This window comes from Ostrinia nubilalis, chromosome 5 (genome assembly GCF_963855985.1).
Source record: "Ostrinia nubilalis chromosome 5, ilOstNubi1.1, whole genome shotgun sequence".
Classification (NCBI taxonomy): Eukaryota; Metazoa; Arthropoda; class Insecta; order Lepidoptera; family Crambidae; genus Ostrinia; species Ostrinia nubilalis.
The window spans coordinates 16,899,460-16,919,112 of NC_087092.1; the positions used below are offsets into that span (position 1 = coordinate 16,899,460).

Below are 19,653 nucleotides of genomic sequence, written 5' to 3' on the forward strand. Positions count from 1 at the left end.
TAGAGGCGTGTTTTTCCCTACATAACCAACAAAAGCATATTGTCAGCATTCAACAATGTTGTTTAATGTTGAAAATATTTTTCTTCATTGTGTCATAGAATATTTAATTTTATGTAGTTAATAGAATCGGGGTAATTAATTTACAAATGTTTGCATTAACATTTACTCTATTGAAAGAAATGCAGTAGGTGTTTATCGAAAACCATGTGAAAAAAAAAACATTGTGGCAAATGTGTTGTAATTATTTATTACGTGGCTGCGTGGAAGGGATAATATTTTATTGAGATTCCTTTATAATTAAAAGCTAAAACTACCGATAAGTTGGGATAAACTTCTTGCTTCACTATTTGACAGTGACAGACGTCAGTCAGAGTATATAATATTCGAATTTCGATTAATTCGATTCGTCTCTCTCTCTCTCACTTGCTCTCACTCAGCTCAGCAGTTTTCGTAAAAAATAAAAATGTAGTATTTTTGAACTGTTTTGAAGAAGACAAGAAGAGATATGAATTAAAAATTTAGTAGATTGAATCGTAATTGAATTAAATTGAACATAACTTTTACTGTGAAAGTATTTTTCCTACGTCTACAGTAACAATAAAAGTGCATGACATAATTAGGTACGTCCAAAGTTCTTGTAGATAGCAAAGTCCCAAGGTACAAACTTTATCACCAGAATTGTAAATAGGTCATGAATATGTAAAGGCTTAGGTTTATCTACTATTACTTAACTTGCTTTATCTGGTATCTATCGTAATTGTGATAATAATACATACAATATTTCTTAGTGAATAATGAATAACTGCATAAACTTTTTAGCTCCTCACAAACTGGGCAGTGCCAGTGGAGTGTAATTGTTTTTTCATACATAAATCGACAAAATGGAACCAAAAAAGAGAGAGTATGTATCGGATGAGCAGCTGAAGCAGTATTTCCCCGATTTACCCACGGGGAAGCTAGATGACTACAGAAAAAAGGCCTCTTTCGATTGGCGTCGTATGAAGTTGGTTTATGATGACTTAGAATCCATTGATTTAAAGGTAAGTTCAGTTTGTTTTTAAACCTTTTGTTATTTTAAAAGTATAATTTTGGTATCTCACCATTGGTTGTGAAATTAACATCCAACCAAATAAGTTTCAAAATATTTGTTTTTATTTTCAAAACCCTACAACATTGAGTTGGACCAGTAAACATTTTTACACAGTATGACATTTATTTTAATTTCTCTCAATTATCTTTAAAATGTTTTGTAGCATAGAATATGGAAGTTTTTTGAAGAGACCCCAGTTTTCAAACATGCAGACAAATCTGTTTCACTGGATGAAGAGAGGCACATTGCTATCAAACGCATGTACTCTGTCCAAAATGAGGCGTTCCTGCCAATCGATAAAGTGAGTAAACAATGTTTTTCAACATAATTTTGAGATGTCCCAAACACAAAAGTATAAAAAATTCAGAAGTAAGGATAGAGGTGACTGAATTTTGTTTTTAATTACAATTTGAAACAAATTTTCAGTTGGTAATGAACCCACAATGCTACGAAGCTGAAACTGAGGCTATGTTCATGTATGACAGCTCGATGACCGTAAAACTGTCATTGACATTCCGTATGTGCTCCAACGTTATCCGTGGAAACGGCAGACCAGTTCACTCTCAAATCCTGGATGATCTAGAGTCTGGCGAAATTGGTGGTTGCTTTGCGTTGACAGAGGTGGCTCATGGATCAAACGCTAAAGGAATGAGGACTACAGCCACTTATGTGCCGGAGAAGAAGCAGTTTGTGATCCACACACCAGACTTCGAAGCAGCCAAGTTTTGGGTTGGTTGTTTAGGTAAGTTAGATTTTTTTTAGTAAAGAAATATTTTAATTTTCAGTCCCATAAGAAGAAAAATGAACACTTATAATTTTATAATATCGAATATTTTAGATACTCCAGATAAAGCTTTTACTTCCAAATAAGAAACTTTTTCATTATTTTGCTGAGTCATTGTTTGTAGGAGGTATTAGTATTGTAAGTAGAGAATTCTAACAAGATACACAAGCAATTTAGCAAAATATGTTTTTCTATGAAACTATTGCCTTAAAAATATCACTTGGTATTATTGTTATCATGGTATTACAAAGTTTTATCATAATATTATAAGCATACTAAATATTTATACCTAATCATTTTATCTCCATGATATCAAAATAGTTAAAGAACACTCAGGGTAAGATAAGCGATATTGGGGGTAAAATTAAAGTTTATATTAAGATAATATTTTTTACACCAACTTACTACATACAATTAGGTTAGCTAATAATAGTAGACTAGTTCAACAATAGCCGCGACATTTGAACTCAGGGCAACACAGATAAATGCGTGCGCGCATTATGCGTACGCCTAAGTCATTGACCCACAAGGCTTAGTTTCATTTAGATTGCTTTGATTTCATTATTAGTGACTATTTATTTAATTAATAACTTAATTTTGCTATATGTATAAAGGGATAAAATACTATTTATACGTTTGTTTTGGTGTAAGTGTACGTACACCTACTAATCACTCAATCGGAATTTATTTAATCTTATCAAGGAATATTTTTTCTACTTTGCCTGATGCTATGGCATGTGAGAGGTATTGACATGTGTGTGTGAATAATCACACTTCATAAAGTTGTTTGGCATCTCAATCAATGTAATAACAAATTATTGTGCCTATTGCGTGACACGGTGTATATTTTGCTCTCTAGTCGTTTTCGCATGGTTTTAGTAAAGTCATCGCAAAGTTCACCTAAAATCTATAAGCTGAAGTGACCCTTATAGAGTTGGCTTTGAGTTATGTACTTTTACAATATTCATTTAGGCACATCCAAACTCGAATTTATGCAAATCACAACAATTAAAATTCCTTCTGTCATTGTTAACATTACTTCGCCAGTTTGGTAATTAATTTGTTGAAATTAATTATCATGCTACTATTGGTACTGTTTAAAAAACGATGCAAGTAAAAGCCAAAAAGTATAAGGGAGCTCCAATGATATTATATAAAAACATTTATAATATCATTGGGGAGCTCACAGACAAGCGACAGTATAAGTATCGGTGACTGCGTGATACTGATGTCGGCGACAATCGCCGACGACAGATATTCAAATTAGACTGTCGCCGACGCATCGCGAATACCGACAATCGCCTATAGTCGCTGATCGTAGCCTACCACTATCGCAAGCAGTCGCCGACATAATAATCTCTCATCTATGAGCTCTCTTAGGTATACCTACAGTTTGTAAATTGTAAACTTACTTGATTTTAACTCATACCAGGCTGCTAAGTATAAGTTAGAGGTCGAGAGTTTGATCCCTGCACAAAATATTATTTCTGTGCATGAACAAAATTGTCTGTTTGTATTGTTCTGGGTTTTTCTGTTTATTTCAGAAATGTAGGTATGCTTAAATTACCTGTTTTTTGCATATAAACGTAACTAGTGAAATTCTTATGGCACAGTTACACTATGCGCGAAGTTGATCAAATCAGATAGTGTAAACATGCACTTCATTTCGTTTTGCCATGCATCGCTCATACTTCCGTGCGCGTGTTCGCGCTTGTGTTCGATTAAGTTTGCGCAGTGTAACTGTACCATTATGTAGCAACTAAAGCCTGGTCCGTGAGCACGTAGAATTTTGTCTAATGACCCCTATCGCGCGTAATTATGTTGCTGTCGCGCTCGCACACTCACTGCAGGCGCCCGTCGCACAGTCGCGACAGCAATATAATTGTGCGCGAGCGATAAGGATGGGTAGCTTGGGGTCATTGGACAAAATTCTACGTGCTCACGGACCAGGCTTTAGTAGCAACAAATATGAAAAGAGATATGACAGACGAATGACAATATTTTTACAGGCAAATGCGCGACCCACGCGATTCTCTACGCGATGTTATACTCCGAGGGAAAGAACCACGGCCTCCACATGTTTGTGGTGCCGATCAGGGACCCGAAGACCTTGAAGCCCTATCCTGGAGTGACTGTCGGGGACATCGGAGAGAAGATCGGGCTTAATGGGATTGATAATGGGTGAGAGATAACTGTTAAAAATTAAATTCCCACCTTTCGTTCCCACCGCTGCAACTCCTGTGTAGCCAGAATCTACAACTTGACCGCCAATAAAAACACAATCAGTGAAGGATAACTCTTAATAAGAGTCTTGGACTAGATTTAGCTTTGTGCAATCTTGCTCCATCATGAAGGGCCAAAGACGCCATATTATTCATGGTAGCCACGATAGCTGGCCAGTTTATAAGGATGCGCCTTGATTTTATCTAGCTATACTGTGTTCAAATATTGGATTTTGGACCACTACATTAATAATTTCCTTTAAAGACCAGAGGTGGAATTGTGTAAAGCAATCGTTATCATTTGACAGTTCATAACGTACGATAAAGTCAGTTAAACAAAGCGTTTGACAGAATAATCGTACATTATGAACTGTCAAATGATAACGATTGCTTTACACAATTCCACCTCAGAAAACCGAATTATTATTCATTATTTCATGTCAACTGTCTAATAATGCATCTTGTGATACTCATATACGCTAATGAGTTAGGTAATTGACACGTATGAACTCTAAATAAGACATTTGAATACTAAATGACATTTCCAAATTAATTTAACATGCAAAATTATGCTAATTTTGTATTATTTTTTGTACTAGCAGCCGCCCGCGACTTCGTGCGCGTGGACTCCGTTTTACCCCTTTGGGAGTTGAATTGTGCAAAATCGCGTCTTATTGAACCCCATAACCCATGCAAAATTTGAGACTCCTAGCACTTGTAGTTTCTGAGATTTCGTGATGAGTGAGTCAGTCGGTGACTGTTCGCTTTTATACATAACTAGCTTTCCGCCCGCGGCTTCACCCGCGTGGAATTTAGTCTGTCACAGAAAAACTTTATCGCGCGTGTCCCTGTTTCAAAAACCGGAATAAAAATTATCCTATGTCCTTTCCCGGAACTCAAACTATATCTATGCCAAATTTCAGAAAATCGGTTTAGTGGTTTAGGGGTGAAAGACAGACAGAGTTACTTTCGCATTTATAATATTAGTATAGCTGTAATGTATTTGTAGGTTTGTGATGTTCGACAACTACCACGTGTCCAAAGACGCGGCGTTGGACAAGCTGGGCGGCGTGGACGACGATGGGAACTACATGACGCCCTTCAAGGACCCCAACAAGAGGTTTGGGGCTTCCATGGGTATTCTGTCAGGTAAGATGAATGAAATCGTAAAATTCTTACGACACAGTTAGTCCAGTTTTACAGTATCAAGATCTTTTGTTTGATGGGGAACCCTCCTTCCTCCCCAAGGTTATTATTATGAATAAATAATCTGAATGTATTGTCATTTGTCAAAGGATCTAAAAAACTTTTGATCAGATTCAATGATTAGTCAATTAAGCTGGTAAACAATTAATAACGTCATAGCTTCTTAAAACAACAGCAATGCAACATCTATGGCGACACCAAATTTTGAAAGCTCATAAAATGTGTTAATTTATTGGATGGATGTCAACTTCTATCAACTCAATGTTGTACATTTTTAGGAGGGCGAGTGCACATCACGACGATATCCACTGCGTACCTTCAAAAGGCCATCGTTATCGCCACCAGATACTCCGCTGTTCGGAGGCAGTTCGGACCTGATGACAGCTCCGAAGAAATGCCGGTGTTGGAGTATCAGCAACAGGTGAGATATAGAGCTAGCTACTTTTCAACAGCCATCTACCGTCGAATATAACAGTTCAGTTAAGTATTTACATTTACTGTCGAGGTCTCTCGAGAAAAATTGTGTAATGTGTATTGTTAGTTAGCACACCTCGTTTTTTTTTGTTTCTGGCAACCCGTTGCTATAAGTGTTGCCTGTTGAAAAATACATAACATTGTTCTACTGGATTGAAAGTATTCAACCAGTTGAAAAAGAATGTTAATTTCAATTGTTACTCGCATTTCAGCAAATAAGACTTCTGCCATACTTGGCATCCACGTACGCGATGCGCATTTTCTGCAACTGGTTCAGCGAGGCGCACGTCACAATGGTCATCAACGGGTATGCTGGTAAGTGTCCCAAATACACACTTAATAAAAATACAATCGGTGATAGACTGTTCGTAGAAGTAGGGAGGTTAGCGTTTGGTGATTGCGTTAAAACAATCTCTTTCCGCTTCCAGGCGCAGACGACAACGCGGCAAACCGCGGCGTGGAGATGCACGCGCTATCGTCGGCCGTGAAGCCAGTGTTCGGGTGGGCCGCGCGCGATGGAATCCAGAACTGCCGCGAGTGCTGCGGCGGACACGGATATTTAAAAGGTAAGCTTCAACTTCTACATAATGGAAATGATGTTGGCACAAATAAGAGCCGTTTGATAGAAACAGGATAGTGCCTAGCCCTGACAAAGAGCTGTTTTGTTGCAATCACTTCACAGAAGTACAAAACACAGAAACAAGATGATAGACGGGCAAGGCAAATCAGTTAATATCTCCCAGTGAGATGAATAACATGTGATTCCGGCAAAGCAGAATAGCTTTCCATTTGACAAATGAACAAATATGCTACTAATGAACAATTAATATGCCACCATCACTCACACTCACACATCATCAACACTCCTCCAATTGTTTCTGGTAAATAAGAGAAGGTGTACTCTGATGGTGATAATGATTTCTGCATTGTAAATTACAAAGTATGTATTCTTGTAAATGAACGATTATTTTACTTCCATTCCAGCCGCAGGCATCGGTGACCTTCGCAACGATAACGACGCGAATTGCACTTACGAGGGCGAGAACAGTCTACTTCTGCAGCAGACCAGCCGCTGGCTGCTTTCCGTGTGGGCAGCACGAGGTCGCATCAACCCCGCGGATTACCCGTACGGGACACTGACGTTCCTGAACGGAGCTGATAAAGTACTAGCGGATAAGTGTCGCTGGAGCAGTACGAAGGAGATGGTGGACCCTGCCAGTGAGTATCTTTTTTGTAACTTAGACAGTGCTTTTAACTTAAACGAGACCCCGTATTTATACCCTGCTAATAAGTTGTGACTTGACTTAGACGAGGTTGCGTATCTAACCAACTAAAATATTCTAGTCAACTACAACTTCTTCTTTTCGTGTCGGCAACAAACTTACATAGTGCCAGCCCAAAACTCCGCCACAAGAGTGGTGACAACTACAACTTAAAGCAAAGCAAATCACTGAGTAAGTTCCTGCGGTAATCGAGCAGTGTCGTATGGGTTATATGTGACGTAAGAGCTGTCACGTCACACGTCTGAAAATTCAGCAGTGGACGTCCTGTGGCTCAAATGATGATGATATGTGACCTGAACTCCATTATTCACCATGCTTGCAGTAGGTGTATTTATAACTGGAGAAATGTCTCAGTATAACTTAACGCTCCTATTTTATAGGACTTTGGTCTGGAAAACTTCTCCGTATGCTAAATAATAATAATGAATCTATTTCTCTTCATTCAGACCTGGTTTACATGTACAAATGGCTGACGGCGTTCACTCTGAAGCAAACTGCGGAGAAAACCGAGCGTCTCAAGAAAGCGGGCAAGGATGACTTCCAGACCAGGAACGAGACGCAGTCATACAACGCGGTGGCGCTGTCCATCGTTTATGGAGAGGTACTAGTCATGAGAGAGAATGCCTTTGTCTTAGGGATGTCACAAAAAGAAGCTATAACATACCCAGACGTCATAGCTTCTTTTTTGTAAATTGACTGGTTGTTCTAGATTTTGACTTGTAATGGGTAGAACAGATTGGAATCATAAAAATACACTTTAAATATACCTTTCAGATTAATTAATGGTATGGCTACAAGACTATTCCCATTTCCCACATTTCGTTCCCACCGCTGCTACTTCTGTGTAGTAGCCAGGGTCTACAGGTTGACCACCAATAAAAATCCAACCACGTTTGTCACGGGGTTTGTTTTTGTCTAAAGTCTGGTCTGCGAGCACGTAGAATTTTGTCCAATGACCCCAAGCTACCCATCCTTATCACTCGCGCGAAATTATGAGACCGGGCTTTAGCTATACTCGACGCTAAGACTCCTGGCAGGCGGTGTCATAAGTAATTTTTAAGACAGAGATGCACACTCACCAATATTTTATTAAATAACGTAATATAAACAGCACTATGCTTGCCTCTGTGCGACTTCACCCATAGTGTGAGTGCAATAGAAAAAGTGTTATGCACTGTCTCATTATTACACCGCCTGCCACGAGTCTTTGCGCCGAGTATAGCTGTAGCTTCAAATAAGCTAGACATAAGGAAGTTTCAATCCAAAGAATTTAAGTAAGTGAATCTTTAATTTCAGAACGCCATCCTCAATCACTTCTACAAGACAGTGCTGGAGTTCGAAGACGTCAAGTGCAAGAACGTTCTGCTGAAACTCGTCTCTCTGTACGGCGCTTTCATCCTTGAGAAACATCTGGCGACGTTGTACATTGTAAGTAGAACAGTTATGTACTTATTTATAGTGAAGACGGTATATGAAAGTGTACTTATTATTTGTAATTGGCACTCTTTTGTAACAATAATGATTGTCTATCGACAAAGTCAAAATCACGTAAACTTGCTACAAACATCTACAGACTAAAGTGCTGCCAATTGTACAAAATCACACTACTATGGCGCATAACTGGGTGTTCCTGTCTGAGTGTTGTGTAAAGGAACAGAGCTGTCATGTCATAAATATCTTGACGCAATAAAAACAACTTCCCGCACCGCTCTACTACTACAGAAACTGAATCAGTTCACCGTGACAGTATGTTTCTCCATAGATAAGAATAAGTACTACGTTGTCTCTCTTTTTCTCTTTATAAAAGTGTAAAAGAGGAAGATATATTGGTCACACATTGCACGGTACCGTGTAATTAGAGATCAGAAAATGGCACTTTGTGTTATTGCTCCTTACAGGTCACATTCTATAAATTTTCAATTTTTCAGGGTGGTTTCCTATCCGGCTCGCAAGGCGTGTTGCTCCGCGAAGGCATTCTGGAGCTGTGTGCTGCCGTCTGCCCTGAGGCCGTGGCGCTGGCCGATACATTGGCGCCGCCCGACTTCTGTCTGAAGTCTGTGCTGGGACAATCTGATGGGGAGGTGAGTAGTTCAGATATCAGACCATCGATATTTCGATCGAGTCGTAAGCAATTCCTTTATGAGGTCGTCGGTTCATCTTGTGGGTGAACGTCCCACGCTACACAATCCGGTACGTGGCTTCCACTCCAGAACCTTGCTGCCCCATCAGCCGACAGTTCTGCGTACTATGTGCCCTGCCCATTGCCACTTCAGCTTGCTAATCCGTCGGGCTATGTCAGCAAGCAATCAACGAGGTAGCAGGAAGGCGCTAGATGCAAGTCGCTACCAACCGATCAATATGAAAAGCATTGGGGGAGGCCTATGTTCAGCAGTGGATGTCCTGTGGCTAAAATAATGATGAAGCAATTCCACCGACTGTATAACATTGTTTTATGGCAACAGACAAGATGGTAGTAGGTAACCAAGCGGACCAAGGACGAATAATTGTTCTTTATAGTTTTAACGCTACAGTTGAAATGTCCCTAATAACAACCGCTTGTTCCAGGCCTACAAGCACATCCAGAGCAGCGTGATGACGTACCCTGAGTCCATGAGCCGGCCCGCCTGGTGGCGTGACGTCATCCACTGGCGCACCTACGTTCCCTCCAAACTGTAAAGTACTTTTTGCATCAGATGGCTGTTGAGCTGTCAACATTTTTTACGGAAAAAGGACTAAGATATGACGTCACGCCTAAAAAGAAGTACATAAGTCGCAAAGTTCTAGAATTACCAGTCCACTCTAATTACAGAACATCGTTCCTGTTATTTTTTGCGCTTGAAAACAAAATAGCACATAGTGTACTACGTTTCAATATCAACAATTCTTTCGAGGCTTTATTGTGTACTTTGTGGAGAGAATAAGATAAATCAGGATGTATTTCGTACTATACATTTTATGATGTACTCGATATTAATTACCTCGATAAAATCATATAGGCGTGGCGTAAAACGCTGCTATTATTTTTTATATTAAAATCAATCGAATCAAACCTACTTTTCTTAAATGAAGTTTAAAAATGTTCCTTGTCATCACAATAAACATTCCTAATGTATTGCCAGTAATATAAGAATAGATCAATTATAATAAATAATTAGTAATAAGTATTGTGGTGGATGTTACTTTTACGTATGACATTTTCGAATTACCAAAACTGTTAACTAAATATTGAGTTTATTAATTTTAAAAAAATATTTATTATGTGGTAAATAAGAACAAAAATGTAGTCTTAAAATCACAATTGAAAGTTTTACAAAAATGGAAAATTATTTTATAGTGATACTCAAAGTACATAATGTAAGCATAAATGAGTTATTGGAAAGATACTTATGTGAATAGAAATAAAAACGTTATTTTATATGTATAACATACAGAATGTAATGGACAATTAACTTGCAAAGTATTATGGAGTACCTACTTTTCTACATTACTGTAAAAGTTTGCGTTTTTCCCTTACAGTTTGTATAATAATGATGGTGCATGGTTATTGTTACTGAGTATTTTTAAATCAGAATAACATTTTAAGTGATATATTTAAAGTGATATTGAATTGTTATTGTTTAATAAAAATATATTTTTACAAATGTACAATATTTACACAGGGGTTTTTGTAATAAAATATTCTTAGAAATAACACCCGCTACGTCAGCGTGACGTCATATCGTTCGATCCTGTTGTCTCTGTCTTAGAGAGGGAAGGCACGAGAAAGCGGCCGCCCCGCGCACCGCGACACTTTGCTCGAGCGCTTGGCTGTGACGGACGTTCTCTCGGTTCAGGGACTGTGATATTTGTGACCTAGATCATTATTTCTGCCATAGGCATATTTCTTTATTACGTTAATTTGATTTGTGGAATTATTGGTTTCGGTTATGTAATTGTAAAGTGGCATAAATAAAAAGTAATGTCTTGATGAATAGTTATTTTATTTTTCAAACGAACAGAGTTTCTGCTTAGCAAGTGATCAGTACAAAATAATAATCAAAATGAGCTCGCACGACATTATAAAGGCTTGCCCCCCACCAAAAGTTCGCTCGGCTGACAGGCATGGCACGTGGTTGGGTGGGGAGAGGCTTGGCATTGGCTGGCATTGGCGGGAACGCTTCCCATTGGCTGGCGCTGGCAGGCTCGCTGTGATTGGCCGTTACAGTCGGCCATCCTGCAACAATTGCTCCCGCAATGGGAGTTACAAAAAGTTATTAACTTTCCAATAAGTCTATCAGATCTTCAGTTTCGAGCTGTTCGTCCGAACTACTGGCACTATCAGATACAGGGACCACACTTGTATAGGGCCTCAAAGAATCAACTGCTACTTGGCCAATAAAGCTTTTATAACCCCTTAGCCCCTTGATGCTTCGAATCCTGTATCTATCATTGCCTAGAACCTTAGTTATTACATATGGGCCAGAGTAAACATCATCTAACTTAGTATTGGCCTTAGCTGCGCTACTAGTGGGTGCCTGCTTCCATAGAACAAAATCCCCCTGTTTGTAGATGCGACTTTGTTTTCGGTTTTTATCAAAGTTACGCTTCATCCTACTGCTAGCCTTCTCTATTCTGTCATTAGCTTTATTTCGCCTAACTTGTACTGACTCTGACACTTGGTTAGAAGTACCTACATCAATTAAGGGCCTGGCACAGCGAGCAAACATTAAGTCATAAGGCTTGAATCCTGTACTTTCATTCAAAGTATTATTGATACCCCAAATAGCATCTGGCAGACTATTAGACCAATTATTTGAAGATTCACTGGGATCGGCCACTCGCAAAGCATTAAGTATGGTTCGGTTAGTACGCTCTACCTGGCCATTAGCTCGTGGACATGCTATTGATGTTAAGGTGTGTTTAAATTGTTTTTCTATTGCGAGGTCTTTGAAATACCGGCTAGTAAACGCCTTCCCATGGTCTGTCACGACTCGATCCGGATAACCAAATAAGCTAAATATTCTTTTAAGTATTCTAATTGTCTCAATAGAATTTACAGTACGTGTAGGTTCAGCAATGACAAACTTTGAGAAGGCATCAGTAAGAACCAGCATATAACTATGACCTTTCTGTGTTTTACAAAATGGCCCTAAGTGGTCGACATGAACTACACGCATTGGTTCAGAAGGTTTGGGTATGGGATGTAAAAACCCTTCCTTTTTACCATGCTCTCCCTTTCCATATGCGCAATATAAGCATGCATTAACATATTTACGTATGAAGCGGCTCATTTTGGGAAACCAATAATCTTTTTTTATTAATTCTGTACACCGTTTTAATCCTACATGGCCTACATTGTCATGGTGCATTTGCACAATCTTCCACCTAGCCAATGTTGGCACTACGAGACGATCACCATAATAAGCCTTCCGATACAACCTGTCATTTTTAATAACATAATTATTAGTAATATTAGAATCTGCCGAGCCATCCTTGAGCTGGTCAATAATATGCTTCAACTTTTCGTCCTGATATTGAACCGTATAAAACCAGTCAGCTACCTCTAGTCTATTAACGTTCACTGCATCAACTGGGTTCCTACTCAGAGCATCTACATGCTTCATACGATCACCAGGTCGGTATTCTACGGTAATGTCATAGTCCTGAATCGATAACCACCATCGGGCAATTCGTGGTATAATATCCCGTTTAGTAAGGGTCGCGCGAACAGCAGTGCAATCAGTAACCACCTTGACGTGTTTACCTGCCACATAAACTCGAAATCTGCGCAATGATTCGACGACTGCAAGTGTTTCTAATTCGTAACTATGGTACATGCCCTCCTCTTTGCTAGTAACACGACTAAAATACATAACCGGTCGTAATGTGTTATCATTTTGTTTTTGCATCAAAATACCTGCAATTCCTAATTTGCAAGCATCCGTGTGAATCTCAATCGGCAGGTCAGAATCGTAAAGCGCTAACAACGGTTTTGTACACAGACACTTTTTTAATTCCTCAAAACTTTTCACTTGTTCACTACCCCACACCCAACGTGAATTTTTCTTTGTCAGATCTGTTAGTGGGCGAGCAATTATTGCAAAATTTTTAATAAATTTACGAAAATAACTGCAGAGCCCAATAAATTGACGTATTTCATGTACGCTATTAGGAACCGGAAATTTTGACACTGCCGCCAATTTTGATTCACCCGGTTGTATGCCGTCAGGCGAAATTTCATGTCCCAAATAAGTTATTCGATTTTGCAAAAAAGAACATTTAGCCATATTTAACTTTAAGTTTTCAGATCGGAATTTTTGTAGGACGGTTTCCAAAACTTGTAATCCAGATGAAACATCGCATGACGGCAACAACAAATCATCAAGAAATGCTAATATTTCGCAGTCGTTTGGAAGGCTAGTGTTTAACAAACCGGTTTTACTATTCGCGTCGCAGGAATCTGAACGGATCGACTGAACGATTTTATTAATCAAGCGCATGAAAACGGATGGTGCGTTTGCAAGACCAAATGGAACCCGTGTATACTCATAATGGCCCTGAGGAATAATAAACGCTGTTTTGTGTGTGTCATCCGGATTTATTTTAACCTGATGGTAACTTTGTGCTAAATCAAGACTTGTGAAATATTTTTTTTTCGGCTAGTTTGGAAACCTGATCATCAATATTCGGTAATGGATATCGATCCTTAACTGTTACAGCGTTTAGTGCCCGGTAGTCAACACAAAGCCTACTGTCTCCATTTTTCTTTTTTACTAGGATTACCGGAGAAGCATAATTCGACTCTGATTCTTTGATAATCCCTGCATCTAATAATTCCCTGACTTTGGATTGAACTATTTGCTGTTCATTGTGCGACAAACGGTAAGGTTGACGGTGTACAGGTTGTTCGGTTGTTAATTTTATATTCATTTGCACTAAATCAGTACAGCCTAATTCTAGTGTATTGCTTGCAAAACAATCACTGTAAGAGGTTAATAAAGATATTAAACTGTCACGGTCTTTTTCATTTAACGATCCTGAGCTAATATTATTTATGTCTACCCCTCCTATTGTTACTGAATGAGTTGGTAAGTTAGGGCTTAAAATGGCAATGGCTGGCAAGGGCAAAGAAATGGCTTGATCACTGACCTGAGCATCTGATGGTGGTGGCGCCTCGCAAGTATCAGCTCTCGCAAGCACCTCGCCTGGCTGCCACTTGATCTCCTCCGCTCCAGTGTTGACGACCTTGATGTATCCCGTACCACCACGGAGGAGGGTCGCCGGCAACGAATAAGAAACGTCTTGTAATTCGAAGTGGCGAGGCTTCGTGATGACATCGTTGTTGTCTGTATTACCAAGCACGTTAACCTTGATTATGGAAGTGCCAGGCGGTAGACATTCTTCGCTAGCGGTGACTACTTCAAATCTCGAACAGTCTTCAGAAACATCCATTTGCTTCAAAAAGTCAGTATCTTCCTTGAGTGTTACTGTACCGTTGCAGACAACCATCGTTATTCCTTCGGCATTAATGACTGGTTGGCCAATGAGTAGGTTAATGCCATCCATGTTAGTGTCGGTAAGGTGAGCCTTACAACGGGTTTGTATTCCATCGATTTCTAACAGGAATTCAACTACCCCACGACTGGTAATCATACCTCCGGAGAACCCTTTCAGTGTTACGTCCGTTGGAATAACTTTAAGGTCCAACAATCGCGACACTTGTATGGAAAGGACATTTACTTGACTTCCTGTATCCAAATACGCTTTGACGTAAGCACCGTTAACTTTAGCCACCTTTTTGTATGCATTGTTGTAGTTTTGCACCATCTTGATTTCTTTGATACCGGAGTCGAGTTCAAAGTTTGTAGGTCTCGTAGTCTGAGAGCTGCACCGCGTGGCAATGTGGCCCTGCTTGCCACATTTGAAGCAAGTACGCTGATCAGGTTGAGGGCAATTTCGCAGTATGTGGCCGGTCTTTCTGCATCTTGGGCACGGGTCAACATCGGGGTTAAATGGATGGTTTCTCTTCTCTATCGATAGCCGGTGGTCTCTGGCTGGCATTCGTGTTTCAGGATTTGGTGGTCGATAATTATCAAGTGCGCTAAGAAAACCTTCATATAACTCGTCTGGCCGCTCACATTGGTACGCCCTTGCGTTTGGTTGTAGTGATACTGGGAGGCCACGAATTATACACGACACAGTTGCGCTATCCGATAACTTACATCGGAAACACATGGCAATTTTGTCTTGATAGTACTTTGTCATTGTTTCCGAGGGTAGTTTTTTTCTGAGCATCATCTCCTCCAACATGTTTCCGAAGTCATGATGTTTCGGAAACGCTCGCTCCAACATAACTTTCCACTCGTGCCAATCGTGGTCGTAGTCTTCAAGCCTATTATACCACTTTCTTGCTTGCCCCTTCAGTTTGTCTTGCAGGTGGAATGCTTTTGTTTTGTCATCCCAACCGTGGATTTCGCCGAGTTGTTCGATTTTTCGAAGCCAAGTTGTTACGGTGCATTCTTCACTATCGGGATCGAATTCGGGAATAAGTGATGCCGCTCGATGTTCTTTTGATCTGGAAGTGGTAGGTGTCTCTTCATTTAATTCCTTCAACGCTCTCTGTACTTCATTCTCCAAAAGATTTCTTAAAATCTTCTTTGCGGGTGGCGAAAAGTCTTCATCATCTTCAGTTGGCGAGGTTTCTCTCCATCCCGGTGGCCGGATAAAGTTCCCGACGCCGTCAGTGTTGTGGCGCTTCATATTAATTTCTATCTATCCCACTTCTGAGTTGTAAAGTGGCATAAATAAAAAGTAATGTCTTGATGAATAGTTATTTTATTTTTCAAACGAACAGAGTTTCTGCTTAGCAAGTGATCAGTACAAAATAATAATCAAAATGAGCTCGCACGACATTATAAAGGCTTGCCCCCCACCAAAAGTTCGCTCGGCTGACAGGCATGGCACGTGGTTGGGTGGGGAGAGGCTTGGCATTGGCTGGCATTGGCGGGAACGCTTCCCATTGGCTGGCGCTGGCAGGCTCGCTGTGATTGGCCGTTACAAATAAATCGATATCTGCTGGTGCCGTACATTACTTTTAAAAAAGCACTCTCACCTCTGATCCTTAAGATCAGAAGTGGGATTGACCACGCGTTCTAACCGTTTTTGCCATCTATTTTTGCCTTAGTTTGTGATTATCATGTCATGATTTTTAGAATATATTGTTATTATTTTAGTGAATTTAAAAAAATGTTACGATTTTAGTATATATTTTAAAGTTAAAAAGTGGCAACACTGTTAAAAACTTCAATCTTGTTTGGCAAGGAAGTGGTAATGTGGAGGGGATAGAGAGGCTTGTTGTAGGCCTAGAGCTCACTCAGAATCATTACTCTGTTAGCTTCGATAGAACTCAGACCACTTGACGAATCTATGTCCGATAGCTGTTATAATAATTATTGTGAGTTAAATATTGAGTAATTGAAGTGTAAGTGTGTAAGTGGAAATATACTCGAGTTTGGCTGGAATAAAGTGGTTTCTTTTTATCTCAGAAGCGGGATAAGAACAGAACAAAAGGTATGTAACGCTAATTTCTTTTTTTTCTACGTTTGAAAATTATGAAACTATCTGATCAATTTTTTTTTATTATTATTATTATAACATTTGGCCAATTTTCAAAGTAAATTAACAGTAATTACTGTGTTATTCACTTTGCTAAGGATATTCTTTAGTTGTGCAAAAATGAAATTGCTCAAACGGCCAGGGTATCGGACACATAATACTTATGGTCCAGATTCCTTTTGCTTTAAGCTTACGACGAAAGTACCCATTTTTTTTTAAAGTAATTTCTACTGCATGGTGGCAATTTTAAATTAACTTGGTAATGAAATTGATTTAATGGTTTGATTTACGCGTTTAGATGCTGACAAATTTTGTTCTCTCCGTAAAATATAGATTAACTTTCCACAAAGTTTGAATTACCAATGATTTACAATTGAATAACAAAGTATAAAGTGTTTTTTTTTTATTTGAATGGTCTACGTATGCTTAGGTTTAGTATACTGATATCAATTGAAATTATTGCTAGATTGAGTGGGCTATGTATGTTCACTGGACTAGTTAGGGGGCAGTGTATGTTTGGTCACTGGATTTTTGAGTGGGTATGTTTCCCGCTGGATTTTTTGAGTGGGTATGTTTCCCGCTGGATTTTTGAGTGGGTATGTTTCCCGCTGGATTTATGAGTGGGTATGTTTCCCGCTGGATTTTTGAGTGGGTAGGTTTCCCGCTGGATTTATGAGTGACCTGCATACATTTGTCGGATATTTTGAGTAAGCTAGGTTTGCTTACTGGATAAAGCTATAATGTTTGTTAATTAAATAGGCTATTTTACTAGATCAAATGAAATACCAATATTTTCAAGATTTTATTTCATAGAAAAGCTACATACAATAATAAAATAGTTTTAGATTGATCATGCCATTTTACATACAGTCTGGAACGGTTTATTTCGGTGAATTATTATAAATTACAGAAACAAATGACTTCTGATGACGAACACGGTACACCACGGGGAACGCCGCCTGGTTTGCTTCCGAAGCGGCGTGGACGAGTAAATAAGTCTAAGCGGAGAAGGAGTCCTTCTTCTTCTTCCACGTCGAGCAGCGAACCTGTACCTAGGAAGTCGCTTCTAGAGAGCTTACATGGAACGACAAAGCCAACGAGGCATTTAAAAAGTGTAAGGAGAGCTTACAAAGCGCCGCTACACTTCATTACCCGTTACCCGATGCGGAGTTATCGCTTATGACCGACGCTTCAAACACATGCGTCGGCGCGGTTTTACAGCAAAAGGTAAACAATGTGTGGCAACCACTTGGTTATTTTTCAAAGAAGTTGTCTCAAACTGAAATAAAATATTCAACTTATGATAGGGAATTGTTAGCTGTTTATATGGCCATCAAATATTTTAAGAATTTGTTGGAAGGTCGCGTCCTAACAATATTCACTGACCATAAACCACTAGTATATGCGTTTTCTAAACTCAATAATAATGATAAGGAAAGTCCGAGACGAGTTAGACATCTTTCATATATAAGCGAGTTTACTACCGATATTCGCTATATTAGCGGACCGAATAACGTAGTGGTTGCGCCATTTGTGGCTGGATGGTAAGGTGGTGTAAATGTGTGCCTGATTTGATTCTCTTTACAAAATTCCTGAAACTCATTACTAGTAAAGGTTCTTCCATTATCTGTAACTAAATGTACTGGTAACCCAAATCTTGAAAATAGCGACTTGAATATCTCTATAGTGCGCGTTGATGTAATATTTGCCATTTCAAAAGCTTCTGGCCATTTTGAGTAACTGTCGACCACAACCAAATACATTTTGTTATAAAATGGGCCCAGAAAGTCGGCATGAATTCTATACCAAGAGGAGGGGGGCAGAGGCCATGGTTTCTGAATTTTTGAGGGTGTTTTACTATTTTGCAGACAAACAAGGCAGTTTTTAGTAATATTTTCTATCTCTGCATCTAGACTAGGCCACCAGAAATATGAGCGGGCGATTTCTTTCATACGTATGATTCCAAAATGGCTTTTATGCAAATATTTTAAGACATGTTTTCTAAGTGTGCATGGGATTATAATGCGGTAGCCCCAAAATACATATCCTCTATCAAGTGAAAGTTCTTCCTTTCTATTGTAAAATGGTAAAAGCTCGTTTGGGATCATTTTCTTGACTGGCCACCCATCTGCCATATACCTAACCAACTTAGTTAGACTTAAATCTTTGTTAATTTCTTGTTGTATCATTTTCCAGTTTATAGTGCCGATTTTGGAATCATTTACATAACATTCATAACTTAATACTTCATCTACACATAATGAATTAACATGTTTTATATTTTCTGTTTTGGTTGCCGTGCGTGATAGATAATCAGCTGGGTTCTCAGTGGATTTAATGTGACGTACTTTATAGTTAAATGCTGACATAAAAATAGCGTAATGTTGCAACCGCTTGGCTGCCATTTTTGGTATTCCTTTGGTAGGTCCTAATATTCGTGTTAGAGCAGCATTATCTGTTTCAAGTTCAAACTGTCGACCGTAAATATAATTATAAAATTTTGTTATATCAAAAATGATAGCCATAGCCTCTTTATCAATGGTAGAATATCTTTGTTCTACATCATTTAATTTTTTACTAGCGAATGCAATGGGTTTGACAATACCATCAACATCTCTACTTGACAACACCGCACCCAAACCAATATCTGATGCATCACAAGTTAATATTATGGGCAACTTTGGGTCATAATGTCGTAAATTATTGGCATTAGCCAGTCTTTTTTTTATGTTATTAAATGCATTTTCACATTCTGAACTCCAAATAAATTTATTTTTCTTAGTACAATCATATAAAGGTGCTATTACAGTAGCCATGTCCTTTAAAAAACGATTATAATAGTTAATTTTTCCCAAAAATGATTTCAGCATGGTTAAACTAGTTGGTGGTTTTGCGTTAATCAAAGGTTAAACATTTGACTTAATTATGCTGATTCCATTTTTGTTTACATTATAACCAAAAACTTCTATATTATTTGTTTAATTTACATTTATCAATTTT

At 38.9% G+C, this 19,653-nt stretch overlaps 2 protein-coding genes across 2 annotated transcripts; one reads left to right on the top strand and one right to left on the bottom strand.

Annotated features, from left to right (window-relative positions):
* The first annotated feature begins 432 nt into the window (after positions 1-432).
* LOC135072057 (peroxisomal acyl-coenzyme A oxidase 3) lies at positions 433-11,030 on the top strand. The gene is made up of 14 exons (XM_063965996.1): positions 433-657; positions 820-1,040; positions 1,254-1,391; positions 1,517-1,832; positions 3,884-4,055; positions 5,106-5,245; positions 5,581-5,723; positions 5,989-6,091; positions 6,205-6,342; positions 6,761-6,994; positions 7,506-7,660; positions 8,356-8,487; positions 8,988-9,140; positions 9,625-11,030. Exons 2-14 carry the CDS (start codon positions 882-884, stop codon positions 9,733-9,735), a joined length of 2,094 nt encoding a protein of 697 aa, XP_063822066.1. The 5' UTR covers positions 433-657; positions 820-881; the 3' UTR covers positions 9,736-11,030.
* On the bottom strand, positions 9,660-15,157 carry LOC135072056 (uncharacterized). The gene is made up of 2 exons (XM_063965995.1): positions 14,188-15,157; positions 9,660-11,272 (listed from the first exon to the last, which is right to left on the bottom strand). Exons 1-2 carry the CDS (start codon positions 15,097-15,099, stop codon positions 11,258-11,260), a joined length of 927 nt encoding a protein of 308 aa, XP_063822065.1. The 5' UTR covers positions 15,100-15,157; the 3' UTR covers positions 9,660-11,257.
* Positions 15,158-19,653: the final 4,496 nt, after the last annotated feature.